Source organism: Dipodomys spectabilis, unplaced genomic scaffold (genome assembly GCF_019054845.1).
Source record: "Dipodomys spectabilis isolate Male_0828 unplaced genomic scaffold, ASM1905484v1 ptg000459l, whole genome shotgun sequence".
Classification (NCBI taxonomy): Eukaryota; Metazoa; Chordata; class Mammalia; order Rodentia; family Heteromyidae; genus Dipodomys; species Dipodomys spectabilis.
The window spans coordinates 60,752-75,402 of NW_024871136.1; the positions used below are offsets into that span (position 1 = coordinate 60,752).

The 14,651-nt window shown below is 35.0% G+C and overlaps 1 protein-coding gene across 1 annotated transcript; it reads left to right on the forward strand.

Moving 5' to 3' along the window:
* The first annotated feature begins 3,087 nt into the window (after positions 1 to 3,087).
* On the forward strand, positions 3,088 to 14,177 carry Cylc1 (cylicin 1). The gene is made up of 5 exons (XM_042668580.1): positions 3,088 to 3,118; positions 7,130 to 7,248; positions 9,649 to 10,633; positions 10,730 to 11,355; positions 14,145 to 14,177. Exons 1-5 carry the CDS (start codon positions 3,088 to 3,090, stop codon positions 14,175 to 14,177), a joined length of 1,794 nt encoding a protein of 597 aa, XP_042524514.1.
* The last annotated feature ends 474 nt before the right edge of the window (positions 14,178 to 14,651 follow it).

Consider the following 14,651-nt stretch of genomic DNA (forward strand, 5'->3'; position numbering starts at 1 on the left):
AGTAAATCTTTCAAATTCTTTGTCTGGGATATCATCTACTTCCCTTATCATTAATATCTGTCATTATCGAGATCATTTTTTCCCAATTTACTTCATTATTGTTACCTTTACATACATCTGGAAATAAGTGCATTTCCTTTTGTATAATGTCATCTGTTCACTCATTCTCTCTTATTCTTTCTCTCCCATTTCCACCCATGAGTTGCATAGTTCACTTTCATCAATATCCGATGCAGCCAGTGTGCTTCACTGTTGCACTTTTTCACCCTTTTTCCTCTGATTCTGTGACCTCCCTATACCATCCCACAGATGAGGATGTGAATATATGAGGTCAATTTTTGATGAATCATGTTGCCTTACTTTGTACTTATAGTTCTACATTGAACTTGCACATAGAGCAAAGGCTTTTTTTTTTTTGGAAAATTTAATCCTTAAAATTTTCAATGACAATATCCTCAATGTTCAAGTAGTTCTCTGTGTAGTAAGAGGTCCAAGATGTAACTTTTCATCATTGGACTGGGAATATTATGCAGTAGCCAAATATTTGTCCACATGGAATCCTTAGCACCACTTAGAAAGTTGAAAACTAGTTGTAGTCTTTTGTATTTCCTAGTTTACAGAGGGACGATGAGGGTTGGGAAAATCAAGGTTTCTACTGTATGCTTCTGGACTGCTTTCACTTTAAAAATGTTCCTCTGGCCGGGCGCCGGTGACTCTTATCTTCAATAAACCACTGGAAAACAGAAGTGGCAGTGGCGCTGTGGCCCAAGCGGTAGAGCTCTGGCCTTGATATGAAGAGCTGAGGGTTAGCTCCCAAACCGAGAGTTCAAGCCTCATGACTGACAAAAAAAAAAGAAAAAGAAAAAGTTCCTCTGTTTAGAGGAATGGCTCCTGATAAAGGAAACTGCGTAGGTTCCCACTTGCTCCAGAAACTCTATAGCTTGTATTCTAGGAGAAGAAAGTTGCAGGACTAGAGGTGTCACCTGAACAGTCAGATACTTGGTGGACATTTTGAGCACTGAGTTCTGCACTGGAAGCAGGGAGTTTTGGAACACAGGCACTTTAGATGCTAGACTCAGCACTTTCATGCTGTCCAGTAATTCCATACCTTGTTGGAGGAAAAAAAGGTACAACAATCATGGTTCTTATGACTGGGTCTCATAACTTTTATTCCAACCTAGCTGTAAACACATTCAGCTGGAGGTAGGTTGCCCGCCTCAGTTAGTTTAGACCATGTCCAGAAGTTCTCTACATGGCAAGAGGAGGAGGTTGTGGATCTTATTCATAATATAATTTTAAAATTTGCTTTATTGTTATATTCATAATATCTTACAGCTTAAAAATGACAGCTTAGGGCTGGGAAGGTGTCTCAGTGGTAGAGTGCTTGCCTCGCAGGCATGAGGCCCTGGGTTCGATTCCTCAGCACCACATAAACAGAAAAAGCCAGAAGTGGCATTGTGGCTCAAGTGGTAGAGTGCTCTCCATGAGTTGAAGAGCTGAGGGACAGCACCCAGGCCCAGAGTTCAAGCCTGATGACCAACAAAAATAAATAAGAATGACAACTTGGTCTGGCAGTGTATTCACTGCCAGCTGCTAATATTCAAGTACTTCAACAGCTATTGATATGCTATTTCTATAATGATCCTTAGCAAGTGGAACTAAATTCTTGCTAGGGAAAGTAAAATCTCTAATCACTGCATCCTTTACTTCCTGAACTTCCTGATGCGTAAACTTCCCAGATCCTTCACATTAGACCCTGACTTTCTCCATGGCCACTTTTTGTGGCCATCTTCTAATTAGACATTGCAGCAAGGTGCAACAAGACTTTCAGAGCTATGATTATTCCTTTTCTTTAAGTTTCCAGAGTATCTTAGTCTCAATATTATACACCCTCTCAAGATGATTGTCACACCAATCTCTGAAATGTCTTTCAGGCTTGTGTTAAGTGTGGGTTTGTTCTTCAGCTACAATTTCTAGTCTATCATCATGGCCATCTATCCTAATTTATGGCAATATCTTCAGCTTCCTTCCTAAACTAAGAAGCCAGTATTGGAGTTTTAGACTATTTTCTACATTTCTCTATTGCCTTTCTCTGTACACTTTGGCAACTCCTTCCTGATTTCATATACCCTTCTCCTTTTTTTCTCTTCAAAATATTGTCTCAACTTTGTTTCTCATATATTTCTTTATTCATAGAATCAATTCCAATCTGCCATCTGTTCCCACTTCCATGATTAATTTTCTAGTTATCATTAGAAATATATCTTAGCCTTAAAATGAGTTGATTTTTCTCTTACTGTTTTCAATTGTCCTCTTGCCTTTAGCCTTCAAAATTTTTGTTATATTTTATTTAAGATAACTTTATATTAAATATATTACACTTGTTGGTCTTTCCATTCCTGAGTGTTAATTTCCCTTTCTCTCTAGATAAGGGAAGTTTCTGTTGCTTCATTCTATAAACTTGTGTTGCTTTCATTTTCTTTGTTCTTTATGGAACACCAATAATATAGACATGAGTTTGCTTGACAGTCTCTCATAATTCTCACATGCTTCTTAATGCTGATAGTTTTAATGTTATTTCTCAGATTGTTAGTTTTGTATGACCTGTCTTCACCAATAAGTTCATTCTTTCTCTTTCTCTGTTTGGTCTCCTGCTCAATCATTTGGGGAATTTTTTAAGTTTATTATTCTATAGATTCCTGACTTGTTTTGTATTTTATGGTTTCCATTCCTTTTTCGAACTCTATATATTTTGTTTATGCACCTTTTTCATAACTTTATATAGTTGCCTGTCTATAATTGCTTATAGTTTACTGATCTCTAAAGTGATTAATTTGAATTCTTTTTCAGTTGATAAATTTTCATTTCTGGATTTACTGGTACTTATTTTGTGCTTTTGATGGTGTCATGTTTCCCAGATTATTTATGATCTTTGTGGCTGTGTGTTACTATCTGCACATTTAAAAATATGAATTTATTCTAATTTTATGACTTCTTTTCATATGAATTTCCCCTTACCAATGGTCAGTTTATCAAGATATTCTATGGAAACCATTTGAAACAGGTAATCTTGCTACTATAGTCCTCATGCAACCTGTCTCAGTTCCTGGATCAACAGGTGAGTGGACCTACTACCCAAATATATAGAGACAAGCTTGGATCCTGGTCTGTGATTGCTAGTCTGAAGTCTAAGTCCACAGGAGGTAACTGCACTGGAATGATCTCTAAATCTGAGCTAGTCAGATAATAAGATGACTCTTACACTTGGGGTAATGGAAATATGCTTAGAGTATGAATCCATGATATTTGATATGCATTTGGAATTGGCCAGGAGCTTGAGTCTGTGGGAATGGGCCTGTGTTCTGAGTCCAAGGGGTAATATTTAAAGTCTGGATCTGCACAGAATATAGAGCCTCAATTTGCATGGATTCTCCTAAATATCATGGTCTCCTAGATTTGTCTGGACTCTGTATGTACAAGAGTTTAAGAACAATTTGAAATAGCCTGGAGTATTGATCTAATTTCATCCTGAAGCTTAGTTTGGGGAGGCTAATCTAGATATTGTATATTTGAATCTAGTTCTTCAGAAAAAGTACTAAGGGCTGTCCCAATGGCAAAAAAATCCATGAATGAGACAGGAGACTGGGTCTACAGGAGTATTAATGGGCCAATTTGGAAACACAGAGAACAGTCTTGCACCAAATGAGCCTGTATCTTTTTTTTTTTTTGAGCCTGTATCTTTAGATGCAAACCTGGACATTGAGTCCTCACCAGCTAGCTCAGTAATGACTTCTCGCTGGATCTTGGATTTGAAACTATTCACATGACACTTGGATAGAAGCAAGATATATGTACATATGTATGTATGTATGAATGGATGGATGGATGAATATGGATATATATATATATGTCTAATATATATATATGCCTAATATATATATGTCTAGGATTTAGGGATCTGAGATCTGGCCCAGCACTGGCATGGGTGTGAAGTCTAGGGCTATGTTTGTGAAAAAGGCACTTAGGTAGCTTGGAATCTCAACCCCAGGAGCTGGTCTGATAATATGTCTACATTTTCAGATACTGGTGTGGAGGCTGGGTATATGGGTATAGGCTTAGATGACAGAGTCATGGAAAATAGCCTGGATCCTGGGTCCACAAGTGTAGCCCTGGTGCCTGGAGCCACAAAGGCTGGCCTACCATTGGAAAATTCTGGAATCTGCCTGGACTCTGGGTCTACTGAAGCATGGAGATAAAGAGTTTGGTCTCTAGCCTTGGGTTTCACAAGCCCACTTGGCACTAAGAAGCCTTTGAGCTTGTGCCTCAGAATCCTCTCTAGTTTGATCTGCAGCTTCTATTTTAGTGTCTGACATAACTTGGACTGGCCCAGAGATATTCCATAAGTCTCACCTTGATGATAAGGTAGAGTTGAGGCTGTGCACAAGGGTCCTGACCTAGAGTCTTAAACTGTGGCTTCTGTGTTGATAGTGGTATAAATCTGAAGACTGGGAAGAGATGAACTGGTCTGACACTATATCAACTAATGTGGGACTTCAAAGGGAGGACTGGATGGGCTTATTGTCTATATTCTTGAAGTATGGACTAAAGGCTAGATTTGTGGGTATTAGCATAGTGCCTGGAACATTAAGGATCAATCTATTCCTGGCATCTGTGAGTGTCATCTTGAATTCTGTGACTGTGGGGGCCAGCCTAGGTCTTGAACAATCTGAAAATTCTTTCTATAGGAGCCTTCTCTGTGTTAAGGACATGGAGGAGTCTGCAGCCATGGGTGTTGTGTATAGCTGAGGTCTTTGAGAGATGCAGGATTGACTAGACTGTGGCAGTGGGAAGAAGTCTGGCAGTGGATCAGTCCTGAAGCTTGACTCTGTGTGGGCTGGCCTGGTGTTGAGGAAATACACTGTGGCCAGACTAGTGGTGAGGCAGACTTGGAGAATGAATTTGCCTGTTCAGTGTCCTACTCTGTAGCTCCCATTACTCAAGTTTTACAACTGATTCTGAGTTATAGGTACATTATATTGAGTTGATATACCTAAAATGGTTTACTGATAATTTTTTAAAATGGAAATTTAGAAAATATAACTTTAGTCAAAATTAATGAAGATCTAAAAATCAGAGTATGAAAACAACAATCCAGACAGCACAACCATTTTCAACTACTAACTTTCAAAAGATGCAGCTCATCACATTATTCTATCAACTCTATGGAATTAATGTAGTCTTAGCACATTGATCTGTTCCATTGAAAAAGGAAAAAATATAAATATACACTATATAAGAAATCTTTGAAGTTTCAGTTTTTACCAATGTCCAAAACAGTGGTTATTAATCTGAGCCAAGTGTCTGATTATGAATTTCATCCAGGATAGTTTTTAAATACAGATTTCATTAACCCATTTGAGTGGTCATTATTCATAGATCTGGAATCAGTTCTTATATATCCTTATGCTTTTAAAATATTCCACATTAATTCTAAAGATTATGTTTAAGTGAGAATCATAGGATTTTATGACTCAGTATCTTTAAAGTCTGTTTTAAGTAAACTAGTACTTATTTAAAGATGAATATAGGCCAGTTTGTGTTAAGTGCCTATAGTTTCAGGAAGTAAAAAGGTTTACTCAAATACATTCTCCTATTTTGACTTATTTTGTTTTATATTTAAGAATTTGTTGATTAAATAATCCCTAAGATTTCTTCATGTTGCTGAAACATTATTCATGATAATAATTTGACTATTACTAGAGATAACATAATTTCAATTATAGCATTTTTTAATTTTTTACAGAGATGAAATAAACACCAGAACATCAGATGATTCCTATCAGAGTGAGAACTTAGTCTTTAAAATTCAATATTTTACATTTGAAAATAATTTTAGCAACAAATGATCAGTATCTTCTATTAAATGTGGTAAAGCAAGATTTTCCTTAATTTCTATTAAAATGCAAATAAACACATGAATATGCACATTATTATGTTGGATTTTAGGTATAAAATGCTGTCAAGTTTGTATAAAGTGAAAGATTTACTTGGTCATATAAAGTGAAAGATTTAATTTATTTTTCTTCCTCATACTACAGATCAGCTTGTCTGCATAAATTCCTGTGTTTAAATATCACAATTACAAAATCCAAAATAGGGAAGGCAAATATAAAAATATGAAAGTAATTGTTGAAAAGCTGATACTTTAGAAAAGTTCTTACTATACAGAACTGAAAATTTACTACAATAGAATTTTTTGGCCAATGGTTTCATTCTTCCTGCAGGAAACATAAAACATTATGTAACAATATGATTAAGAACATGAACTCTGAAAGCAAACTGTCTGATATTTACTATCTTTACATTCTATGGCGAGAAATTTAACCTGTTTATGCTTCATTTTTCACATTTGTTAGTCAATTGTGTTATATAGTTTTACAAATAAGAATTATGCCAACTGCCATATATAAAGTGTTTCACGTATGGCATCGCATATAATAAATACCACATAGCTTCTGCAGGTCCAGCTATGCTGTTATTGCTAAAAATACTGTCATATATAATGGCTCTATTTTGTTAAGAGAGTAATGGCGTATCTCATTAGTATCCTCAACTCTAAATGTATTCTGAGTGCTTTCCCCAATTCCTATGTTGACATATTTTCCAGCTATCTCTGACTTAGGACAACACTGAGGTAAAGCAGGTGCTAAAATCTCAGATTCTATTAGTCAAGACTTTTAATATGCTAGTTATTATAGGAATGACAAGCAATAATTCCTGCTATCTCATCAAAATGGTGCATGGAAAAAAATCAAAATAGAAGAGAAAATGAAGACACTTAAAAAGAAACACTGAATCTTTCTCTATTTTCCATCCTTATTAATTTATGAGAGTATTTTTCATTGTGATTTAAGGAATACTTATAAACATGGTTTAATGTAAAAATATAATTACAAATGTTATTTTAAAAATAATTCAACATTGCAGAAATTATAATTATACATTTAAGTTATGCCATTATTTATCTTAATAGTATATTATCCTAAATCGTATATTTCTTACTCAAGTATATTGTTTGATGATACAAGTCCACCTACCAATTCAAAGTCATTATCTTCTCTCTTTTCAGTAAGTGAAACTAATGAAAAATCATGGAATCAAGAGCATTTTAATTTGACATTTCCCAAACCATCTGTGCCAGATAGAAAAGAGAGATCAGGCCCTTCAGAACCACAAATCATGGTTCTTGTGAGTTGAAAAAAATCATTTTTAGACCTAATTTAAGTTTATGTAACATATATAAATATGAGTAAGGTTTATATGAATTAAATTTGACCAGGCAAAAGCAGGTTTTTAAATTTATATTTCTCTGTAGATTGCACCTATCTGCTTTATAATAAACTTTTATTTTCACATGGTCCACCACATGGAAGTTATTTTGTTTCTTTTTTTTTCTCTATTTATTTTTTTTTAATTTAATTTAATTTTTTTGTGAACATACTGTACAGAGGGGTTACAATTACGTGGGCAGGATAATGCGTACATTTCTTATCAAGCATTGCAACCTCCTCCTTTGTTTACCCTTCACATCCCTTCCCAGCCTCCCCCCACCCCCCCAATCCCCCCTCCCTTGCCCCCCCCAACATTGTAAAGCTCATTTTCGACATGACAACTTGTACTTCTCATTGTTGCAACAGGTCCACCTGTATCCTTAAACGACTTGTTTTTCCCCATCTCCTCCACAAGTTATACTGACATCAAATATAGTGAAGGCAGGGGTTATACTGTGGGGGAGGGACATACAAAGCAACAAAGAGATAATCTTATAAATGCGTTAGAAACAAATGCATGAAAGAAAAAAACATTAAAATACATATCTAAGGGTTCATTTTCCTAACATCACATTATCTGACCTTTTCTGCTTGACTCATACATATGTTATTTTGTTTCTAATAGGCTAGGCAAGCAGGAAAACCTAATGATAATGACAGTGTCTATGAGTAAATGTTTATTATTGGCAAATATATCTAAAGGTTGAATCTTAGAACAGGAGCCCATCTTAAAGTGTTATGGCTTCCATTTTCTTTCATCTGAAATTCCACACATTTGATACCAGGAGATTTATGTTTTCTGTTGTTTCTTTTTTTTATTTTTGGTAGGTTGTGGGGTTTGAGCTCTGGGCTTGGGCGCTGTCCTTGCACTCTTCAGCTCAAAGCGAGTGCTCTACTGCTTGAGCCACAGCTCCACTTCCGGTTTTCTAGTGGTTTATTGGAGATAAGAATCTCACGGACTTTCCTGCCTGGGCTGGCTTTGAACCACGATCCTCAGATCTCAGCCTCCTGAATAGCTAGAATTACAGGCATGAGCCACCAGCGCCCGGCCTGTTGTTTCCATAAAGTGGAGTTATATTATTAATTAGCCAAAAACACAACTAGATGAAATAGTTTAACATGTAAATCAATCTCTGTAGCCACATATTACAATTACATTTTTCAATATTTTGGTGTGAGTAAAAATAAAAACACTATTTATTAGGAAATGGAAAGACTTGGAAAAAATTATATTCAGTGAAGTAAGCCAGGCCCAAAGAAACATAAGTTCCACGATTTCCCTTATTTGCAATAACTGATATATGTCTAGGACAAGCAGAAAAGGTCAAAAGCTATGTACCTATGACCATATAAGATGATGTTAAGTGAAATAAATCCCAAGATAGGGACATAAGTGTTTTTTTTTTCCTTGCTTGCTATTGTTTTTAATGTACGTATAATCTACTATGTGATTTTTTTGTTTCTTTTGTATGTTCTTCCCCCATGGTATAACCCCTGTTTTCACTGTATTTGATTCTGGTGCCCTGCATCTTGTATATACACTTTTCTAATTTCGGGAGGGGAAGGAATAAAACAAAATGCTTAAGTAGGGATACATTGTAACAATGAGATGTACAAGACGCTATGTTGAAAAGGAACTTTACAACTTGTAAATGGAGGGAGGGAGGAGTTGGGGAGGTGAAGAGGGAAGGGAAGGTAGGGGAAAACAAAGGAGGAGATAAGAATGCTCAATAAGAAATGCACTCACTACCTTACTCATGCAACTGTAACCCCTCTGTATACTATTTTTACAATAAAATGTATTAAAAATCACTACAACAAAAATTAATATTGACTGAATATTTTTTGTTATATCCTTTTTTTCAGTATTTCAGTGTGAAGGGGGTCAGATTATAAATTTTACCAGAGAAATTGAAAGCATAAATGAAATCAGGATAGGCATAAACACTAAGAATAACATGACAAAATTCAAGATCATCTTATTTATTGCTAACATGGGGAAGAAGGATATTCAAAATGTTCTCTGAGTTCCAAAAAGAATTCACTGTTAATTTGAAGGTACGACTTAGACATTGTGGATTATTGTGGACCTGATGTAATCCTAATATGAATTTTTAAAAATTTTGTCTCCCCTAAAGTCATCTAATTTCCAAACTGGGGTTTTGGCCACTCACGCACACACACACACACACACACACACACACACACACACACAATTTTAAATAGTTAATAAAAAGATAAACTATTTTTACTTTGCAACATAAAAAATATAAGTAATCTGCAAATGATTGTCATTATTTTATCCCATCTTTTTCAGAAGCAAAACAAAAATAAAATTGAGAAAGATCATATGTCAATTGATATGTGGATGAGGCATTCTTTAAGAGAACTTCTCCAAACACCATCAATTTCTGTACCTGTCATGAAACAAACTCCATCCATATACTCTTATGCTTGTGAAACCCTTCCTATAATGGAAGAGATTAAAAAGCCTGAAAATGATAAAAAAATAACAATGAAAGAAAACTCAAAGAACAAAAGAGATCCACATGCAACAAGTCCAGAATCCAAAAAGATAGTGAAAAATGTTTTATCTGAAACAACTATTGAAGCAGATAAATTTCCATCAAAATCATTACACAAAAGTGAACTATTTAAGAAGTCAAAGACCACATCAGAAACAAATTTAGAATCCAAAGACTGTAGTGCAACCTTAAAAACAGAACTAAAAGAAGCTAAGAAAGAACCAACAAATTCTGAGGAGACAGATACTGAATCCACATATGCAAATAAAAATCCAAAGATAGATTTCAAGAATATCCTAAAGGAAGATTACAACAAGCCAAGGTCTTGCTCAATGAGTCATTTGAATAGGAAACTCGTGAAGGGTTTAAAGGTGTCTGATATTACATACTTTGATTTTAATAAGCAGACAATAAATTGCTCACAGAACAATTCAAAGAAACCTTTAAAGAAGTCTGCAAAGAAGAGATCTGATGCTGAATCTGGAGATTTGAAAGACACTAAGAAGGGTAAGAAAGATGCAAAGAAAAGTGACAAGAAAAAAGATTTAAAGAAGGATGAAGAGTCTAGTGAGATTGAATCTGGAGACACAGAAGTTTCAAAGAAAGATCCAAAGAAGGGTAAGAAAGACACAAAAAAAGGTGATAAGAAAAGGGATTCAAAGAAGGATGAATACTCTAGTGATGATGATTCAGAAGAGCCAGAAGTTTCAAAGAAAGATTTAAAGAAGAGCAAGAAAGTTTCAAAAAAAGATGATAAGTTAAAAGATGCAAAAAAAAGTACAGGGTATGGTGGCGCTGAATCTGAAGACTCAAAAGATTTAAAGAAAGATCCAAAGAAGGGTAAGAAAGGTTCAAAGAAAGATGAAAAGAAAGACACAGGCACTACGGATTCTGAATCTGAAAAGGATGCAAAGAAGAGTAAGAAAGATGTCAAGAAGGAAAGGAAACCAAACATACAGAAGCCTCCTCAGAACTCAGAGTCTACTGATGCTGATTCAGAATCTGAAAGTGATTCAAAACAGGCTAAGAAAGATTCAAAGAAGGCTAAGAAAGATTCAAAGAAGGAAGGTGACAAAAAGAAAGATATGAAGAAGAATGTAGTCTCTACTGAAACTGAGTCTGACATAGAGCCAAAGAAGGGTAAGAAAGATTTAAAGAATGAAAACAAAGGCTCAAGAACTGTCAAGAACTATGCAGAATCTACTGATGTTGAACCCACAGACTCACTGTTGTCTAAAGTTAAGAAATTTGATGATTCTGATGTCACATCCATAGATTCAAAGAGGGAAATAGCAGAAGCAAAGAAAGGATTCAGACTACTAGCCAAAAAGACCACTTTCAGAGAAATGGGGGAAATGTCAACTCCAAGTAGAATTCCTTCATCAAGGGAAAGACCACCACTTCCTCCTTGTGATCTTTATCTACAATCACCTAAAATCAGACGTATCTGCCAGTGCAACATGCCTCCTCCACCTCCAAAACCAAGATATGCTCCTTTGGTATGTTTATTCATTTTATTTTATGCCAAATTGGATTTCTAAAGGAAAGAATTTTAAAAGTCTAATAGTATATATTCTCTAAATAATAGTTCTCTTTAATGTTGGCCAAGGTTGGGATTCAGAGGTGAGAAAGATGAATCCTTCAAAATGACTAAAACAAGTTACAGAATTGGTTAAACATTTTAAGAGAAAAAAATTTTGACTACTAAGAGAGATAGCTTGTAGTTTAAGTATAACAGGGTCATTTTACAAAAAGTGTTAACTGTTTTGTTCTATACTAAGGAAAAAAATGAAAATTTACTAAAACTTCTACAAGGGCAGATTTAAGTGAGATATAAAGGCATTTTCTAGGAACTCACTGAATACTAAATACAGTAACATCCAATTAACCAAAGTCCAGACATGACAGGTAGAAATACACAAAAATTCAGATGCGTGAAACATGTTATTTATTCAAATTCTAGGTTTTATGGCACACAGGGCCTCCCATGCTAGGCAGGTACTCTGCTGTTTAAGCCCTGTCTACAGCCCATTGTGTTCTAGTTATTTTTGAGATAAGTTTTTGCTTTTTGTGAGGCAGCCTGGACCATGACCTTTCTGTATTACACTTCCTGCAGTAGCTGGGATGAGAGACACATACTTTCATTGTATAGTCTGTTTTCAACATGGTAGGAATGAAGTCTTCTGTCATGCTAAACTTAGAATATTGAAGTATCTTTAAATTTTATATTTGTAACCTTTCCCCTAGTTTCCTTATACTTCTCTTTAGTTCTTTCTTCCTGTATCTAAAATCTGGATTTAGTCTTGTCCCAAATATTTCAGAAACATAGGATGTAAAACAGAATACCAAACTGTGAATTGAGAGTGCTAGTGAAAAGATTGGAGAATAAAATAAAACTGTCGTTAGTAAAAGGTAAAAAAGTATAGGGACAGATAATGTATGCAGGAAGTGAGTGATAAATATAAATAACAAAACCATGACTGGATTCAGCACCTTACTTCTGTAATCTTACATATTCAGGAGGTAAAGTTCAGAAGGACTGTAATTTGAGTCTGACTGGCAAAATATTCTCAAGACCCTACCTTAGCCAATGAAAATATGAACATGGTGGCAGAAACAGTCATCACAGCATTTTGGGAAGAGTCAATAGGAAGACTGATGTCCAGGGTACCCCATGCATAGTTAAAATATCTTTTTGAAAAATAATAAAAATGAAAATAGCTGGAGATTTGGTTCAAGTGATATAGCACCTATCTGAAAATGATCAGATCTTGAGTTCAAAACATAGCTGCCAAAAAATCAGGAGTTAAGGATGTGGCTCAGGATTTAAGGATGTGTTAGAGTGCTTATCTAGCACTGGATTTGATTCTCTGCACCTTACATAGAAATGAGGGAAGGAAGGAAAGAAAAGGAAGGAAGGAAGGCAGGAAGGAAGGAAAGAAGGAAGGAAGGAAGGAAGGAAGGGAAGAAGGGAGGGAGGGAGGAAGGGAGGGAGGAAGGGAGGGAGGAAGGGAGGGAGGGAGAAGAAAAAACCATGAAAATATTAACTATAGTAACAAAGCACCTCTGTGAGATAACTTAATATCTAAGATAATGCCACAAGATGCATTACACATATAACAGCTTGTGCTTGTGGCTCATTCCTGTAATCCTATCTACTCAGGAGGCCGAGATCTGAGGATCATGGTTCAAAGCCAGCCTTGACAGAAATATCCATGAGAGTCTTACATCCAATTAACCAGCAGAAAGCCAAAAGTGGAGCTATAGCTCAAGTGGCAAAGCACAAGCCTTGGATAAAAATACTGAGATGATATCCAGGCCCTGAGTTCAAGCCAGTACTGGCCAAAAAATAGACTCTACCTATATGTTATATAAATATATCAAATATAATTTTATGTTATCTTTATACAATTTATAACTAGTGAGGCTTCAGTGACTGAGTTACATTTGCTGCTGCTAACTGCAGAAGGGGACAAATATAATTAGGCTTAACCATCTTCTGTGCACATACGGGAACAAATAGGAAGAGTTGTTAATGAGACAATCACATTTACTCACTAATTTTACTCTGAAATGTATTCTGACAAAAATTATTAAAGAAAAAACAAACTACACATAAAAAGTGAGTGAAACATTGTAATATATTTATATATATATAAACAAACATTTGCACATATGTTTATAAACATATATGCTTATATGTCTATAGTGATGAAGCCTGGAGAAAACATATATAGGGGAAAGATAACACTATAATATTAAGAGAAATAAGGAAAATTACTATAAGATCACAATTAAGAAAGAAATGTGTGTATGTTTACAAATACTACATAGTAACATTTAAACATACTTTTATTGTGATGAAATTTGAAGTTGCTATTAGTAATTTTTAATAAATATTTAACAACATATTCTCAATTTTAATAGCTCTACTCCATCAATATACTTAAAATAGTGAGAACTGAGACTAATTGATAGACTAGGTGATAGACTGATTCCTATTTTTTAAAATGGTGAAGAGACTAACATTTAGAACCTCTACCGCTTCAGTGGCCATTAGAATTATTCACGGGCTTTTTGTTATCCACATTTCTGAATTCCATCTTCTTTGAGTTACTAAGTGTGAAGTTGAGACCGGAGACCTTCATTTTTTAGAAGAAATAAGAAAATTAATATCTAAGATCCTTTTCATTGTTGACATTCTGTATTTTGGCATAATCCATAACACATCAAGAACTCCCTAATTTATGACATCTTACTTATTTTCTCTTTCTATTTTATTCCTCAGCCTGAAGCAGAATGGATCCACAAGCTACTTTAAACAGCATCTGAGCACTTGGTTTCACCAGAATGGCTTTACTAGCACATGTTCTGTTAACATAAGCATCGCTACTGTGTAACTGTAATAAATAAAAGCAGGTGTTGCATGGTTATCACAGTAAGTTTTCACATAATCTTAGTGTATTATACAAAAGGGTTCTCTATTCATTGTATTAAATACTGAAACAAAAATAACGTCAAAATTAACCCCATTCTCTGAAGCTACACTCTAGAATCATTTCTGAGTTTGTGATAAAATGTAGTAACTTCCCTGTGAATGTCTCTATCCTATGTTCTTAAAAATCTTTTAACTTAGCACATATAAAGGTTAATAGAGAATGTGAGGAGCCAGAGAGTTCCACACTTCTAAAAGGAAAATAACTATTTTTAGATATTAACCCTTAGCAATGATTTTTTTGTTAAATCAAGTAATAACCAGACTCATAATTTTTCTCCTAAGTCTATCTAGTAAAAT

Bases quoted from the DNA above. Each gene is read 5' to 3' on its own strand.
- Cylc1 (XM_042668580.1), top strand. From the start codon at position 3,088: ATGCAACCTGTCTCAGTTCCTGGATCAACAG. The intron at 7,249-9,648 runs GTGAGTTGAAAA...CATCTTTTTCAG, and splicing joins AACCACAAATCATGGTTCTT to AAGCAAAACAAAAATAAAAT. The intron at 10,634-10,729 runs GTACAGGGTATG...ATGAAAAGAAAG, and splicing joins GTTAAAAGATGCAAAAAAAA to ACACAGGCACTACGGATTCT.